The sequence below is a fragment of the Melanotaenia boesemani genome, chromosome 20, assembly GCF_017639745.1.
Source record: "Melanotaenia boesemani isolate fMelBoe1 chromosome 20, fMelBoe1.pri, whole genome shotgun sequence".
In the NCBI taxonomy this organism is placed as follows: domain Eukaryota; kingdom Metazoa; phylum Chordata; class Actinopteri; order Atheriniformes; family Melanotaeniidae; genus Melanotaenia; species Melanotaenia boesemani.
Genome location: NC_055701.1, coordinates 23110678 through 23129173, shown reverse-complemented (window position 1 = coordinate 23129173; position 18496 = coordinate 23110678). Strand labels below are relative to the sequence as shown.

The 18496-nt window shown below is 37.4% G+C and overlaps 2 protein-coding genes across 2 annotated transcripts; both read left to right on the top strand.

The window, feature by feature from the left end:
• The first annotated feature begins 82 nt into the window (after positions 1 to 82).
• LOC121631127 (ezrin-like) lies at positions 83 to 3418 on the top strand. Its single transcript, XM_041971843.1, is given in 8 exon segments — positions 83 to 177; positions 446 to 529; positions 1041 to 1136; positions 1647 to 1861; positions 2381 to 2527; positions 2729 to 2825; positions 3081 to 3122; positions 3124 to 3418. Coding segments are annotated over 8 exon segments (783 nt in total). The 5' UTR covers positions 83 to 165; the 3' UTR covers positions 3214 to 3418.
• Positions 3419 to 6051: 2633 nt separating this feature from the next.
• Positions 6052 to 18116, top strand: LOC121631113 (ezrin-like). Its single transcript, XM_041971823.1, has 13 exons — positions 6052 to 6313; positions 7714 to 7797; positions 9047 to 9142; positions 9602 to 9876; positions 11964 to 12047; positions 12559 to 12705; positions 13091 to 13187; positions 13343 to 13506; positions 13609 to 13739; positions 15344 to 15504; positions 15932 to 16024; positions 16828 to 17067; positions 17394 to 18116. The coding sequence occupies exons 1-13, from the start codon at positions 6302 to 6304 to the stop codon at positions 17556 to 17558; spliced, it is 1749 nt and encodes a 582-aa protein (XP_041827757.1). The 5' UTR covers positions 6052 to 6301; the 3' UTR covers positions 17559 to 18116.
• The last annotated feature ends 380 nt before the right edge of the window (positions 18117 to 18496 follow it).

The following is an 18496-nucleotide window of genomic DNA, read 5'->3' as shown; positions in this document are numbered from 1 at the left end:
TACCAGGTTGCTCATCACTGTGAGGGATCTGCTGTCGAGTTCAAAGGACACAAATCCTGTTGTTTTATTCGAACAGGCCAGTGAGAACAGAGCTGTGATCTTTATCAGGTGGAAGTCGGACTCTGCAGCCTCGGTCAGGCCAGGACACACCATTGCACAGTCAAGATGCCCAAGGAGGTACGATTCCTGCTGATTTGAATAATGTGGGAAAATTGCTTCTTTTTGGTTAAAACATCACACATGGGTTAATAAATCCAGTGCTATAGCAACGTGGAAAGCATCTTGATAATTGAATACAGAAGGATTTGTTTTTCACAATGACTTGAAAAACAAACATAAGAGGGAAAACAGACTTTTGGAAACCAAATGGATTATGTGTATTGAATTAAAATCTAGTAATTTTTATCTGATTAAATGTTTTTTTTATTTATTTATTTTGCTGCAGATCAACATTCACATCTCATTGATGGATTCAGAGCAGGAGTTTCCCATCAAACCAAACACAAAGGGGAGTCAGCTCCTTGCACAGGTCTGTATGCTGCAGTAAAGCACATAATGTCAGGGGTTTTGATGTGGATGGAAAACTTGTGTTTCTGTGTTTCAGCTCTCTCTTTATGTATAAAAAAAACACAATTTAACAGCTAAGTGAAAGTTAAACGATGCTAATGAGTTGATCATGTGATCATGTGTGATCATGTGTGAAATCTTGATCTGCAAAGAAGCAAATAACTGTTCTGCTGTAACAAGGCATAAAACCACATGCACTCAGAATAGCCAAAGCTAAATAATCAATAGCAGTAAAAAAAAGTGAAAAGAATGATGTCCTCTCTGATGGGGTTTACTGTTACTGGAAGGGAGACAGCTCTGTTATAAAGAAGTCCCAAGGTTTTACAGCTGTTGCTCCAGCTGTTGGATGGTGTTGTACCAGTGCAGCATCAACCTGCAGAAGCTGATGTGATGTTTGTTTGTGCCCGTGATGAGAAAAGATATTTGGGATTTTGTAAACGTGTCTCCACTCTGCTGTTTGTGTGTGCTTTCAGGTAGCCAGCTCCATCGGCCTGCGTGAGGTTTCGTTCTTTGGACTGCAGTTTGTCAACGCCAAAGGATCCATAAAGTGGTTGAAACTTGAAAAAAAGGCAAGTGTGTGGTCTCATATAATTTGTCACTGTAACTTGATATTCTTTTCCACTCTAAAAATAGGCAGTGGCTTTGTGGCTGTGGAGTTTCCCTTTGAAAGCTTATAATCTGGGGTGGTGTTGGTACTGTAATGAATCACACAGAATATTTTATGAAGCTTTGTGCTGCAGTTCTCTAAAGAACGTATTGTTATTCGCCACCGAAACTAGGACTGACATGTGGCTGCAACGCCCTGTCCAGGGGTGGCCAGGACACAATGTGAAAATGACCCATCTTTCTCAGGTCTCAAACAGCCATGGAGATATGGCTGAGCCAATCACAGCCCAGCACCTGTACAATACAATTTGCATAAATAATATAGTCTCAACCATATCAGTCATAACAGTGGCATTTGACATGACTGTGACTGCTGGTGTAAAGGGAAGATATTAGAAGAAATCCATTACCAGGTCATGTTCAAGTTAAGGACATATAATGTTTTTTATTCTGTTTTTTCATCATCTTTGCAGGTTTTATCTCAGAATGTAAAGAAAGAGACTCCCCTTCGCTTCAAGTTGAGGGTCAGGTTTTACCCCAAGGACACTATGAAGGAGCTGATCTTGAACAGCACCAGGAAGTTGTTCTTCCTGCAGGTGGAGGAGGATATTCGTTCAAAGGCTATCTGCTGTCCTCCGGAGACCGCCGACCTGCTGGCCTCATATGCAAACCAAGCAAAGTGTGGAGAGTATGACATGTTGTCTTTTAGACGTTTTAGGACGTCAATGAGATAGTGATTGAAAACTGACTATTAGCGGCACATTTACTGTCTTTACTTGCAGCCATTATGACAGATATTTTGCTGATTGGCTTAAAAAACTCAGACAAACCAAGTCCACCTTTATTTATTCATTTATTTTAATGGAACAAGAACAAAAGACAATAAATTGATTGCAGTGAATGTAGCTGAAAATACATTTTTATTTGTAGTCCCTGGATGGAGATGTTTTAATTATGATAGATACTTTACTCCTTAAATTTAAGTAAACTATCATCACCTTGAACATAAATAGATAATTTTATTTAGCATTTATAGACTTTAATCATTGAAACTGAGGGAACTATTAACAATAAAACATTAGTCAGATATTGAGCTTTTTGAAAATTTTGGGCTATATCCAGATTATTAAAACTCTTGTTTCTGCGGTAAGTCACAAACAGTTGGAATATACTGAATTTGTAGAGTTAATTGTGTCACTGTGAACAGGGAAGGGGCCATGATGGAGTACCTGAGGATCGCCCAGGACCTGGAGATGTATGGTATCAGCTACTTTGAGATAAAGAACACAGAGGGCACAGAGCTGTGGCTGGGAGTTAGCATGCAGGGGCTGAACATCTATACCAAAGAAAACAAGTAGGTCATTCAACCAGGTTCTAGTTGAGTGCATTGCCTGAAACTCTTTATATTTTCATTTTTTAAATGAGTATCAATCAGCTTGTGATCTATCAGATATTTACATCTTGCTATTTTCAGTTTTTTTTAAGGAAAGGTCATTATTTATATCAAGATTCTCTTGATTCTACTACAACAACATGTATTTCTTAACTTTTCCAGGCTAACACCAACCAGTAAATTTCCCTGGAGTGACATCAAAAAACTTTCTTACGTTAGTAAGAAATTTATCATCAGGCTCACAGAAAAGACAGCACCTGTAAGTATTTAATAAATCTTATAATCTTCATTAGTTGGGCTACATAGATGCAAGCTAAGATGAATATCTAGCAGCATAAATGTGGTTCAGGTAAACAAAAAATGGTCTTTAAGTTTTTGTGATGAGCAATAAATTGTGCAAAATGTCAAAGAATAATAAGTAAAAGCAACGTTTTTAAAAGTGGACTAATTCTGTTAAATAAACCACTTCAACTTCATGAAATGTATTATGCTTTCCTTTTTGTGTCTTTCCAAGAACATCATTTACTACTCCCCTGAAGAACATGCCAACAAGGATCATCATACAGCTGTGCATGGGCTACCACAGTCTGCACCTGCTCCCCAAGATGGCCGACAGCGTCGAAGTTCAGCAGCTGAAGGCTCAGTAGAGTCTGTCAAAGAAAATGTAGACCAAGGCTAAACCAAAACATGAAGATTGAGAGCTGGAATGTGAAAGTGGGTTGTGATTATGTTACGTGATCCGTTTTGATTTTTTTTCCTTCACTTGCCCAGAATCATGAGCAGCAGGTCATGAGGAGAAATGCAATATCCTTTGTTTCCTTAAATTAAAAGGTTTAAATGGTCCCAATGTTAGCTGTGAGACCTCTTTGTGCTTCAGTGCTTGTTTTTATTTATTTATTTATTTTAACTACCAGACTCACAATGCTTCTCTCCTTATTAGGAAGTCCATTATTAGTGTTTTTGTGCTTCAGTTCACAATTACACCTCTGAAAGTTTCAAGTTGGATGACTTGTGGTGCCACATATAAGCTGTTCCCACCACCATATGATTTTGTGCCCTCTTGTCTGACATGTTCTGCATAATGAAGCACACTCAAGAAACAAAAACCAGACGTGATAGAAGAGAAATATTCCTTGTTGTCATTGCATGTGATGTGCAACAAACTTGAATATCTCATTTAACAAGATCTGCATGCACACACAAAAACAGATATGTATTAAATGGGTAAAAGTCTTTGGGCTGCGTAGCATTCTCCACATGTTAGTAGTGCAAATGGGTCATTCTGGGAAATGGTTCTTGTGCAGGCTCTTCTGTGGCTGTGTAAAAAGCAGAGTTGATGATTTTCTTGAGATCCTCACTGGCGTGAAGATTCAGAAACGTAAAGCTGGACACTCTCTCCACTTTATCCCCAATTTTCTGTGGCAGGAGCTTCTCCTTTTATCACATGAACTCAACGACTATCTTCTTTTTGAGCTCAGTCAGTCTGCAGACCTCATCTCTAAACTGCACAAACATAAAAAAAAACTAAACAAAACATCCTTTTTTCAAGAAAATATCTATTTTTTTGTCCAAGAAGATCATAAATCTCATCAAACACATTATGCATTAAAAAATCCGTTTATTTTGTAGAATACATCTAACTAAGCCAATACAAGCCAGGAACATGCTATAAAAATGTTCTGAAATAAATCCCGGTGGACAAACGATTACAAAACATATATAAAAAGTGAGGCTGTAAATTTGTGTGTTCTTTTAAAAAAAAAAATATTCAGATGAAGCTTTGTGTCATCCAATCACATCTGCAAGATTATATTTTATAGAGACCTCCGTCACATCCCTGTCAGGTGTAACAGATTTGTTTTTATTGAGATGTGTAAAAACAGCTGCTGTAATGCTGTTAATTATTATTTTAATATGCTGTAAAAATAGGTCATATATTCAGTGTCCGGTGGTTCCACTCAGGTGTACTGGAGTGGAAGAGTTATGGTTTGATGTTTTGGTATCTTATTTATAGCCTGGATCACTTGTTTTAATATTCTGTGTAAAGAATGTTTAAATTTTTTTTACTTTTTTACTATTTATTTTGTGTTTCAGTGGCTATAACTTTATGCTGATTTTAAGAATTTTTGTCAGGATAAATTTTCTTATCCTATCAGCAGACTTGATAGAAGATGATTTCATTGAGTTTAGTAAATATTTGGCCTTTTTCTAGATGAGCTCTTCTTGCAATGAACTAGAATTTCTCATTTTGAGGCATACTTTGGTCTTTCAGTCACTGCAACTTTACGACTGGATGTGCAGAGGCTATATTTAGGTTTGAGTCCTGGTCTTGGTCCCTTTTCTGCATGTGACCTAGCCTCTCTCCCTTTGACTCCCTTTCCTGTCTAACAACTAAATAGTGAATGCTACTAAGGCCTTCAGGCGTAGAGGAGGTGACTCAGCACTCATCTGTGTGGACTTCCAGTGCTAAGGGTCGGGGTTGAAGATCTGTAGGTGCTGAGCTGTCCCTGATCAACACACACAGTTGGTTGTTAAGGCTCATATTCAGCATCTCATGAGCTGTAATCAGCAAAGAGCATCCTTACGTACACCATTTTCTGGTCCAGGTAGGTCTGTGTAAAGTGGAGAATAATGCTTAATGCTTCCTATACGGATCTGTTAGACCTGGGTGCATGTTGATGTGGATCTAAAGTGAGGAAACGTAGGGATTTAATGTATCCCAGGACAAGTCTTTCAAAGGACTTGGTTATTAAGTCAGGATAAATAAATGCTGTGCATATGTCACAGCTCATGACAACAAATTAACTGAAAAAAACACAAAAGGTGCCAAATATACTATCCAAAATGCATAAATTTAAACTTTGATTACATTTCCTGTGCTATTTAACATGTTCTGGTAGAAATATTGAATTCACATTTGGTCAACGTCTGACCTCGTTTCTGATGAGTGACATGTAATAGTCAGAAAAGTTGCTGATTAGGTTTCTGTTCATCTACTTCTTGGGTGTTTCAGATGTGGGCGTTTACGTGCAACACTGTCCCTAACAACCTCACCGTATGGAAAACGGTTGTAATTAAAGCTTGTGTTAATGTTTAGACCTATCCAGGGTGTACCCCGCCTCTGGCAGCTGAGATAGGCTTCAGCACCCATCTGACCCTAAACAAGATAAAGAAGCTACAGTAAATGAAAGAAAGTTAATGCTTAAAGGATCACCATCAAATAATTTGTCCATAACTTTTTGTTTATGTGGAATTGTCCATGAATTCAGCAAGTTTCCCTCGTAGACCGAAGAAAAAAACAAGCTTGTTGCTCCTGCTTTAGTGAAATCTCTTTATAACAGGCCATGACTCACTGATGTCACTTCCAAACAGGCAACATAAATAGCACATCCGGGCCTGTATAGACTCATGTTCTCCGATCAAAGGTCGCAGTGGTTCAGGTGCTGAGGCAGGTGATTGTCATTGGGTGGAGCTGTACGGTTTGCCCTGCTGGTGGCCGCACTTGAGGTAAACTTGTCAGTTTTGTGTAATAGTCACCAAATTGATCCTCCCACATCACTGTGGGCGATCTGCTGCCGAGTTCAAAGGACACAAGTCTTGTCCTTGAGCCTGCCAGCGAGATCAGAGCTGCAATCTTTATCAGGTGGAGCTTCTGCTGGAAGTCGGCCACTGCAGCCTCAGTCAGCCTGGGAAACACTTTCTTCTGCTGGAGCTCGCCCACTGACCACCGCCAAGATGCCTAAGATGGTAGGATTCCTGTTGTTTAAAGCAAATTATCAAATGTGTTACTTAAAAACATTTAGTTGTCACTCATTTACATCATAATTGTTTTAATCCTTTATCAAATGTCTTTTTCAAGAGCCAAAGATCCTTGGTATTTACTCATTAACCAAAAGTAGAGTTTGACCCATGCTGTACACATTCCTGGAAAAGAAATGGTACTAAAGTGCTTCTTTATGGCTAAAAATGTAAAAGAAACAGGTGGTTTTCCTTGTTTGGTCATGCAGAAAATAATAATTATCACAGTATTTCTCTTCAGTGACTGTGGAGTGATTTTTAAATGTCAAGACAAAACTTGTGACTGTGTGGTTTTACTGCTTTACTTTGCTTCTTTGATTTCCTAAACGCCACAGTCAGATTCTTTCATCCGTCGAAAATAAAGGAAACTCTTATGCAGCTTGCTGTAAACCCTAAATGTCCTCAGGTTGGGCGATAAGAAAGGTTGGCCTGTATGTTACAACAGCACCTCTGCTGTTAAATTGCTTGTGCTGTTCATGAAACATGCTTATACGTTTTTTTGAGAAGTTAAACATGAAAAAATCCAGCTAATAGCAAACCAAAGAGCCCTGCAAGAGGTCAGTGGATCGACATACAAGTTGTTTGGAGTAGATTTCTGTTTACGTAGTGATGACTTCCACAGTGAATGATTCAAGAGGAGGTCAGGTTGTGGATGTCAGGTGGGGAAGAAGTTATCTCACACTTGTTGCTATGTAAGGTGGAATCAGTTAAGAAACCTGCTGGTGGTTCAATAAATGAATGATCCATTTGCTGCTGCCCAAGTTTTAGGAGGTTTATCTTTATGACTCCAGGGGTGTGCTCTGGTGTAACTTCATAAAACACTTGTGTAACTGCAACAAACCCAGTGTGGCCTGAAAACAGGGGTTACACAGTGTGACCGTAACACTGGCTGAAATATATTGAAAGTAACAGATTGTTTTATGCGTTACTCTTGTCCATAAACAGTTGTAGGTAACATTTCTCTGCTGGTATTAAATGCTCTTGTTATATAGTAAGTAGATTATAATGGTATCTCTTAAAGGCAATGTGGCAAAAAGCAAGTATTTTGATATTTTAATCTGCTTATGTGCAACCTTGTGGCACCTTGCAGGAATAGTCCAAAGTCTATTGAGATAGTGAGCAATTACAGTTTATGAATAATCCACTACACAGCTCCACATTTAAGGCCTCCTTCACTTTAATTACTCCATTTTTGTTTTTTTTTTTACAGTAGGATTTGTTTATCATAATGAAATCAGGAAAATAGGATAAGAATAACCTTGAATATTTCTGATTTACAGAGAAAACAAAGAGAACCATACTTCCATCATGTAAATAAAACCCCTTTTGTGTGTTTTTCTTTGCCTCAGATCAGTGTTCAGATAACCTCAATGAACGCAGAGTTGGAGTTTTCCATCAAACCCAACACAACAGGAAGCCAGCTCTTCGAACAGGTCTGTATGCTGCCGTTCACAAAGCACATATTGTTTAATTAGAAACAGAGGGCATTTTAGGAGGACAGAGTTCCGGTTTGTGTTTCAGTTTTCTTTAACATGTAAATGAAAGCCAAACAACAATGTCTGCAACAATGTGCTTCAAATATTTAAATTCTTGCATTTTTTCATAATCTAAATATTTTTATGCTCCCATTCAAGATAGTAAAGAGTAAACAGGACATGTTAAACAAGAAGTGATAAAGTAATGAAACTCCTCTCTTTAAATTTGACTTGGGTCTTTGTGTATTTGTTCTTACTGGTTTTTGCAATTGAGTAAAACTTGTTTCACTCTGTGGAAATCAACTTAATATTCCTCTGTTTATGAAAAACTCATTGATCTACACTGTAAGAAGAAGAAAAAACTTTAAAAACAGTATTATTTCAGTAGCTGAGGTGCCAGAAGAATAAATAGTAAAGTTACAATAAAATTCCATAATAAACACATATCTTTTACCTTTACCTTTACATGAGATCTTTTGTTTTATTTGGTGTTTTCAAAATGTAATGAAAGACATCGGTACTTATAATAATAATTCAGTTCATTGCAGACACTTAAACTTGAGTTCACCAGCCCTCAGACCACCTCTTTAACATCTGGGCCTACACTATAATTCAAGGTATAATTACAGAGTGTTAACAGTTTTAAAATTGGATTTAGCTGTTTAAATAAATAAAAAATAAAATAAAATAAAATAAAATAAAATAAAATAAAATAAAATAAAATAAATAAATAAATATATATATAAATATATATATATATATATATATGTATATGTATGTGTGTGTGTGTGTGTGTGTGTGTGTGTGTGTGTGTGTGTGTGTGTGTGTGTGTGTGTGTGTGTGTGTGTTTTAATGGAAACCTTTTGTTTCACAGTTACAGATTGTTCACATTAATTCACATTAAACATGCAAATTTGTCTATTTCCTTAATTTTAGTGTTTCTGTAATAAAATTGCCCCATATTTTAAATATACAGGAAAAAACTGTGAAATAGTAAGATTACAATAGTGTAGCTGAAAAGAAGCTAAATGATCAGTAGTAATACAGAAAGATGAGACGATGATGTCCTCTCTGATGTGATGTACTATATGAGCCTCGCTCCTGGCAGGAGGACAGCTCTGTCCTGCTTCACATCTGGGCTGCTTTTCTAGCTGTTTGACAAGGATTTCTTCATCATGTCTCTTCTTTTCTCTCTTATTGTCTAAAGGTGGCCAAAACCATGGGCCTGCGTGAGGTTTGGTATTTTGGGCTGCAGTTTACCGACATCAGTGGAGCCATCACATGGCTGAACCCGGCTAAGAAGGTAAGTTTATTGTTTAGTTAATAAGAAGAAGTTCACATTAAGACTTTCTGCTTTTTGTATTTTGTTGTTTCAAAAACTTTAGAAATTGCAGTTTTTTTTTAGGTTTGCTGCCACATTTAATTCTTCTAAGTGTGGAGTTGCAGCAACGTTAGATTTATGTTTTATCTTATACCTTGTGACTGATTTTATGTCTTTAACATTCTGGTTATATGAATTCCTAATGTTTAAAGAGAAGAATTTAAAGGAAAGCCTTATAGGTTTCCAAATGTTTTGATCCAATCTACAACCCAGAGAAGGTCAGTCCACTTAGAAGTGGCATATGTCTGCTGGAGAGATATTTCTATTGTCTAAGTGGAGTTTCTCCACACATTTGGCGGGTTACTGTGTGACAAACTGTGAATGCTTCTTCCTGCTTAAATAAAATGAATAAATCCATCTGTTCTTTGATTATTTGTGTAGGTGTTGTCCCAGGATGTGAAAAGAGAGGTTCCCCTGCGGTTCAAGCTAAGAGTCAAGTTTTACCCTGAAGATGTGGTCGAGGAACTGATCCAGGACGTTACCAGGAAGCTGTTCTTCCTGCAGGTGAAGGAGGACATTCTGTCAGATGAAATCTACTGTCCTCCAGAGACGGGCGTCCTGCTAGCCTCCTACGCTGTCCAGGCAAAGTATGGAGAGTACGAGAAGTCAGTTCACCTTCCAGGTTACCTTTCCTCTGAGCGTCTACTCTCCAAAAGGTGAGCTGATCTTTAGAAACTGTGCATGTTTTAAACAGGCAACCTCATAAGTTACCTTGTTATAGTATTAGTTTCTTTACATTTTCAAAGACTGAAGCCCATTTTTGCATGTGACCACATCATTCATTCATCCCTGTTGGGTGCAGAGTTGATATTTCTTTTCAGGTTTCTTTTGTCAGTTATTCCACTCACAGTATCTTAGATGTGTGATGGGTTTTCTTTCAAACAACAGTCCCGGTAACATAAACAATCCAAGACAGGAAACACTGTTGAAGACCTATTTTCACTATATTTCATTAGCTAAAAAAAAATGCAACAAAATCATTTTGTGTGCAATTCCGGCAAACTGTTTGGTGAATAATTGTCTACGCAGTTAAATGTTTTATGTCATTTCAGTTGTGAGACACATAAAACCATATTCAGATGAAAAGCAAGTTAGATGCCTGGTGAAATGCTTCAACCACAGCTGGTTTTCTTCACAGGAATTTTCATTATTTGGTTATTTCATATTTTTAACCTTCTGCTAAATAATATAGCTCTGTGTTTCTGTTTTTAGATTTTTATTGTCTACTTTTGTTTATTTGTACTATACAAATTCAAAGAATTAAAAACATTTAATACATACTGGCTTACATAATGCTCATACTAATATCTGCACATACAATGGTAAAGACTGGTCAGTAAACTAATAACTGATATTACCACTATGTGACAAAACTATTATCTATAAGATAGATAGATAGATAGATAGATAGATAGATAGATAGATAGATAGATAGATAGATAGATAGATAGATAGATAGATAGATAGATAGATAGATAGATAGATAGATAGATAGATAGATAGATAGATAGATAGATCTATATAGACATTTAATCCATAATAGACCAAAAATACATCAAATGTTGAAAGTAAAATGTCATTTTTAATATTTCATAACAAATGTCAGCTCATCTTGAATTTGATGGAATCCGTACTTCTCAAAGAATCAGGAAAAGTGTGTCTAGACACTGAAAAGACCAGTTTCTGGACCTTTGGGAGAGAAATATTGTTCTGGTCTAATGGGGGATACATGCAAAACAGCTCTGGTATTGTCTTGCTGAAATATGAAAAAAAGTCTTCTCTGGAAAATCCACTTGAAGGGAGCATATGTTGCTCTAAAACCTATCAGTATTTATAACCTTCCATGTGTATAAGTTGTCAGTTTGAATGGCACTGATGCAGACTTTTGAATTGAGTGCTGGTAACAAGCAGTTTTAAATGAGCTTTGCTCCAGAGTAGACAGCAGGGTTTCTGAACCATGCTCACATGCAGCTTTTTCTTTGCATGATAGAGCTTTATTCTGTGGATTGTACAGTGAAACATGTTCACAGATTTCTGAAGGTGTTTCTGAGCCCATCCAGTGATTTCCATAGAATCAGAGCTTTGTTTTAATGCATTCCTGAAGATAACAAACATTCAATCAGCAGTTTCCCATATATAAAAAGAGATGTCTGAAGATTCCCTGGATCTTGTGACGATATTACGTTCCATAGATGATGTCTCTACAATTTTACAGCCACTAAAAACATTCTAAAATGCTCCACAATTTGAAGATGTGGTACTTTACAGATTTTTAAACCTCTGCTCTCCTTTCTTTAGGAAAGTCTCTACATCTCTTGTTCTCTTTTGCTACCCAGTCATGTTGTGTACTGACCTGCTATCAATTCAACCAACTTGCTTCAACATTTTCCTCAAACCTTTTGTTTCATATACCAACTTTTTTCTGATGTGTTGCCACCATCAAGATGAACTAGTAATTTTCATGAAATAGTAACATGTCCCACTTTCAAACCATCTTCTGCTGTGAGTAATATTCATTTCATATACTGGAAAATCAAATCTGGGAGCCATTCAGCCAAATTTCTCCCTGAATAAGGTGCTTGTCAGCCTTTGGACAGTAATGCAGTCACAATTGGCAAATAAAGATAGAAATGAAGAGAGAGGCATAGCGATGCAACATGTGCTGGATGCGGCTCTGTATGTATACACAGACTGTTGACGTTTTTAGCAGTGTGGGTTCCTGACAGCTTGTCTCTCATTTTAGAGTACTGGATCAATACAATCTGTCAAAGGAGGAGTGGGAGGAGAAAATCCAGGTTTGGCACGAGGAGCACACATCGATGCTGAGGTAAGTGAAGGAGAATCAATACTCTGGTGTAAATTTATAGGGAAACTTTTGAGTTTCCCTCAAAAGAAAAGACAGAAAATAATTAAATATGTCATTTTTATTTGTCTCCTTTCCCACTGTCAACATACAATCCATATATCTCTTACTATGACTAAATGTTATTATGAATTCCCTGGATAGAGGTGATTATGATGACAGTAAATTTGTGTTTTAAAATACAGTATTGTACCTTCATATTGAACATTATTAGGTTAATTAGGTTTGTACTTGTTTAAAATCATGTAAGACTGAGTTTGGGATTTAAGAAAGATGGGGGAGAGATTTTATAAAACATTGATTAGGCTTTGAGTCTAAATCCAAAACTGAGTTGAAGTTGGGTGAATCGTGTTTGTTTCATTAATCTGATTCTAATCTGTGGTTTCCAAGGCCAACCTTAGAGTCTGCCTTTCTTTTTTCTGAAATAATAGAGTAAAAGATGAGTAAATGTAAGGAAATGTGTTGATATGAACAGGGATGAGGCCATGATGGAGTACTTGAAGATTGCTCAGGACCTGGAAATGTATGGCATCAACTACTTTGAGATCAAGAATTTGAAGGGCACAGAGCTGTGGCTGGGAGTCGATGCTCTAGGTCTCAACATCTATGCAAAGGATGACAAGTAGGACATTATATCAATCTCTCAATATATGTTAATGTATTGCGTATCAATCAGGTGGTAATCTATCACCCATTCCCTTCTTAGTATTCTTTATTTCATGTGCATTTTATCATTAATGTCACTATGTAACAATATATTTGTAGTTATCAGACCTAAATACATACAGCTGATGTCTAAACTATCAGTAACAGTTAGTCACTTACCTTGTCCGCTCTTCATTTCACCTGATCCAAGTTTTGAATCAAATATATGAGCATGTTGATGCTCTCTTTAATAGATGCCATTCTCCCAGATCTCTAGATTTTTGTGTACTTTCAAGTCTTTTATTGTTGCTGATGCTTTGTGTGTGTGCACTTAGCTGTTCTTTCTTTATAAACTTTTCCAGGCTGACACCAAAGATTGGATTTCCTTGGAGTGAAATCAAAAACATAGCTTACAATGACAAAAAATTTGTCATAAAGGCCATAGACAAAAAAGCCCCTGTAAGTATTCATGAGTGAGTTTTTTGTTTGCTTAAGTCTAACTGATGACAGAGAATTAAACATGGAGCTAAAGAAGCTGGATTTGTAATACTACCAAGAGAAATACCCTCGTAGGACACTTTCTCATTCTGTTAAACTTTTTATGTCTTTCCAAGGACTTCGTATTCATTGCTTCACGACTTCGTGTAAACAAGCGAATTATGCAGCTGTGCAAAGGCAACCATGAAATGTACAGCCGTCGCCGCAAGCCAGACAGCATTGAGGTTCAGCAGATGAAGGCTCAGGCTAAAGAGATTAGGCTGCAGAAGAAGATGGAGAGGTAGGTGAAGTGGGAGGAGAAATAACTTCCAGTTGAATCAAGATATGAGGGTGGATTGTGATTAAGGTGTTTATTCTAGATTTGTGTATGTGTGTTCTGCAGGGATCAGCTGGAAAGAGAGAAGAGGAAGAGGGAGAACATCGAGAAGGAGAAGGAGGAGATGGAGAGAGAAAAGCGGGAACTAATGAGGAAGCTCAATGAGTTTGAAGAAACAACTAAGAGAGCAGAGAGAGGTGAGAAAGCTGATATTGCATGTAAGCTGCATCTCTACAGAGGTTATTAGTAACAGTCATATGAATAAGAAAGTAAACACTGTTATCTGTTCCAAGGTTTTATGGATCATGACTTAATGAAAACCATGTTGTTAAAAGTTTTAAGAAGCTCACCAGGTAAATACAACCTCAGATGAGGAGGAATGTTATGCAACAACAATTAAGCCAAATGCAGAAGCAGAGGGTGAAAAAACTAAGCAGACACTTATTGCACTTGATTATCTGATTATCATTAGTGTGAGCACCTCTGTCAAAGCAGTTTACTCCTCTGCAACATTCAGGTGTGTGTTATAACACAATGCAGAGGAGGAACGACATCAGCGATGATCTTAGAGAAGCAAATGTTGCTGCTTGTTATTCTGAAAAGGTAATGAGATCATTTCCATATTTGGAGTCCATCATTCTCCAATGTGAAAGATTATTTGCAGTGGAAAGTGTTCAAGATCGTTGATAATATTCCCAGGAGTGGATGTCCTAACCAGTTCGCCATGAAGTCAGATTGTGCAATGCCAAGAGACGCTACAAAAATAAATAAATCCAAGATCTACATCTCAGACTCTGCAGGCCTCTGTTAGCATATTCAGTCTTAGAGTTAATGGCTGAACTTACTGAACAAGTATGGTTTGTTTATAAGAGTTGCATAAAAAAGGAAAACCCATAGCACAGACTTGACTTGCAAAGCTACATCTGAATACACCACAGGACTTCTTGAAAAATCTCAATCAGGGAGACTGAAGTGGAAATGTTTGTCTAAACTGCACTGAAAAAGACTCAATGACCCAGTCAAACTCCAGACCTCAACTAGGTTGTAATGCTGTATTGGGACCTGAAGGGAGCTGTGCATAAAATGATTCAGAAATTTAAATGAGCTGATTGACATTGCATAGAATGGGTTGAAATTCCTCCACAATGATGTGAGGGGCATTATACAAAAAAACAACTGCTTTTGAATCAAAAAGCTACTGAATCATGGGGTAGAATTAGTTTTTCACACACATACACTCAATATGCCTAAAAACTCAGCTCAGAAAATGGTCTTTATTTCCAAATAGTTTACAAAAATTATATCAGTTTTAATGTTTGAATACAATGAATTAGTCAGACGCTGATAAGTTCAAAATTTCACACTTAACTCATGATCTTACTGCCCTCTGCTGTTTATTTCTTTATAGATTTTAATTTTAACTCCCCTTCTCTGCTCCTACAGTTTTTACATTTGAAATATTATTAAAGTAAATATTTACTTACTGGACTATGTTTTTACTTGCTACCAGACACATCATTGTTTGCAATCACAACTAAACCTCAGTTAGCTTCAAACAGCTTTTTGCTATTATGTCTGATATAATGGGGTTGCCAGTTTCCCAAAGTGGCTTCAAGAGAAAACTACTTCAGCTTCTTAAACTTTTGCTACATTCTTTGCATAAATCTGCATATTGCACCTTTTAAGACATATCCATTTGAAACAATTAGAGGAAGATAGAAAATAAAAGTAGTAAGATTCTCATCTTCTATTGCTGTGCAGCGCTTAATAGATTTCCCTGTGTGCTGACTTGGTCCTGCAGAGCTTCAAGAGCAGCTGGAGCGGGCCATGAGGCTGGAGGAGGAGAGGATGAGGGTGGAGCAGGAGGCGGCCCGGCTGGAGGCTGAGAGGATGGAGGCCATAATTGCCAAGGAGGAGCTGGCCAGGCAAGCCGAGGACCAGATGAAGAACCAGGAGCAGCTGGTGAGTGTACGGTGCACGTGAGAAAAAGTCATGATTAATTGTCAACATGCATTAGTTGATTTAGCTGCTGCTTTAACTAATAAATTCTTCAGTGTGTTTAAGTCAGGTTGAGAAAATTCTGCAGAAAAGCCATTTAAAATATAGTTTGTCACTGAGCTTAAACAAGAACTTATTATTTTATTCTTACTTTAATGATCAGTTTGAATTCAGCATTCATGCATACTTAAATACCAGAAGTAGAAGTGTTTAATATACGAATGCTGAAATGGGAATTCCTGCAACTGGTTTTATTGTTTTCCTCCCTTGGAGGTTCATCCTTATAAAATGATGAAAGAACATCCAGATTGTAGAGGCTGCTGAAGTAAACAGCTACCTGCACTTGGGTTTGTGTGTTTATCTTCACACTCTTTGTGTTGTTCTTCTTCAGGCTGCAGAGCTAGCCGAGTACTCTGCCAAGATCACTCAGCTGGAGGATGCCAAGAGAGAAAAGGAGGCTGAGGCTGAGTCATGGCACAGCAAGGTGAGTTTCCAACACGCGATCAAAGGATGCACAAGCTCCATTAAGTCATGTGGGGTTTAAGTAATGTCACAAAGGATTTGCTCTCTGTTATTGTATTTTGGATCAGATGAAATACTTTGTTTATGTGTAAAAGTTTAATAAAAGCAGTTTCTTCAGAAACTAATCATTATAATATGGATTTAAAGGCATATTATGTTTTCTTTTGAAGTTAATTGTGGTTTTGTAAAGTACTCATCTTACCTGCAGTGAACAGCAGTCAGAACTTTCCCAGTTTGGAGATCAATTCAGGCAGAGGAGCTCAGCTTACAGCTTCTTTTGCAGTCTGGATGGACCAAGTTGCAGTATGGAAGTTCTGTAGTTAAGAAACTGTAGTGACAACATAAACAACTGACAACAACTGTGTGATGACAAACTTACAGGGAGTAAAATGTCCCTGTTTTTACTTAAACTTTTATTAAATAGTTTCTAAGTTTGAGCTGATTAGGACGACTAAAATGTGTTCTCCTGGTGGTCTGATTCTGATACATTGGCTTGGTCAGCTAGTTGGTCCCCCTTCCTTGCTTCTCCAATCTGAAAGTGCTTAACATTAAATTCTTACATGTGATTCACACAAGACCCCTTTTGGCATATTTCCATTGCATGGCGCAGTACAGTTCGATTTGGTAGCATCCTTAAATGCTCTTTTAAAAAAAAGAAAAAACAACAACAAAACCAAACAAAAGAAAAATTCCATTTATCCCTTAAAGTCTGGCCCAAGATGTAATGTGCAGAATTTTAATTTACGTCTCTTTCTTTTCTTTCAGGCTGTAGAAGTGGAGGAGAATCTGATGAAGACAAAGGAGGAGCTGCACAATGTGAGAGGTTCTGCATCTCCCCCTCGTGCTTCTTCCTCCTCTTCCTCCTCCTCTTCTTCAGAGAGTGATCATGAGCACAGTGAAGAAAACAGCGCTGAGCTCCATTCGCAGGGCATCGACGACCACCGCAGGGAGGAGGAGCGACTCACCGAGGCCGAGAAGAACTTGCGCCTTCAGAAACAGCTGGAGGTGAGATCAGGGTTCAAGCATACAAAACATTTATCCCAGAACATTTTTCCCTTCATTTTGTGAAATCCACATCAAAGAAAAAGAGTTAAAAATGTCAAATATGTACTCAGCTTCTTCTGTTCATGATCATGAAAACTTGATTTAAACTTCTTTTGTTTGAAGGCTGTTTAAAAGCTCGATGACTTAGGTTTAAAAAGGGGGCCGTGTAACTATGAACATTTTTAAAGACTCCTGAAAGCACAATCAACAATCCATTTCAGTTCCTGTTTCTTTTAAGTAACTATAAGAATTTCTGATGATTTATTCTGGTCTTGATGCCTCCACAGGCCCTGAGATCAGATCTGGTACAGTCTCGCGACGACAACAAAAAGACCCTCGAGGATATGATCCACGGCCAGAACCTCCGAGAAGGACGCAACAAGTACAAGACCCTCCGTCAGATCCGTCTGGGCAACACCAAGCAGAGAATTGATGAGTTTGAGGCCTTGTAAAAACCCCGGAGATCTGAAGACCTCTCCTAAATACCTCATATAGGCCTGGTTCAGCATGTTTTAATTTAAGTAAAATGTAATGATTACAGCCACATGTGCAGTTAAATGGCAAGAAATACAAAACGTGGATGGATTTTATTTTGTTGGTTGGTTGAAAGTACTGTTTTTTTTTTTTGTTTTTGTTTTTTTTTGTACTCAAATATGATTTTTTTTTAGTCCCATTGAAATGCTGGACGACTGTATATCCCTCTAAAGACCAGCTGTACTGCATGAACAAACTGATATGAGAGGCTCTGTAAGAAACATATGTTATTATAAACATTATTATACATTTTCTTCACAGTTATTTTATTATACCAAATGGAGATGGTCAAATTTAAACTTATTTAACTGATACCCCATGATGCAAATAACTAAATGTTTTTTGGGAGGTTAGTCCATAAAATGTGACCAAATACAAAGAAAAGGCCTAATATGTGTTTGTCACAGTCTACCGTCTTATTCATCTTATACATTTTTAATTCAAATTTGTGATAGAATAAAGCTGATTAACATCAACTCTTGTCTGATTATCTAAATAATGACATAACTGAGCTCCATAGTACTGAAAATCTATTTCCAGCGTCCTCCACCACTCACCAAAAAAACCAAATGAGACAATACAGAAAAATGCCGTTCCAGCAGGTCTTAGCCCCGCTACTCATTAAGATAGTTAAAGCCGGTTCATCACTTGTAATCTCATTTATATTTAAAGGATGTTGCAGACTTTATGGTGCATATCTTACAAGTAGAAACAAATCAGAAACAGTACAGATAGCATCCAAAAGTTAGTCTTAATCAACTCAGCTCCTTCAGTTTGCACCACATGGAGTTTCTTCTTAAATATTTGGTTTAAAAGAGAGAAAAAAAACCTTATGACATGATGTTGCCTTTAATAT

Excerpts from the sequence above, each read along its gene's own strand:
- LOC121631113 (XM_041971823.1), top strand. Across the intron at positions 12,048-12,558 it reads GAGCACACATCGATGCTGAG|GGATGAGGCCATGATGGAGT; the intron begins GTAAGTGAAGGA and ends TGATATGAACAG. Across the intron at positions 13,740-15,343 it reads AACTAAGAGAGCAGAGAGAG|AGCTTCAAGAGCAGCTGGAG; the intron begins GTGAGAAAGCTG and ends TTGGTCCTGCAG.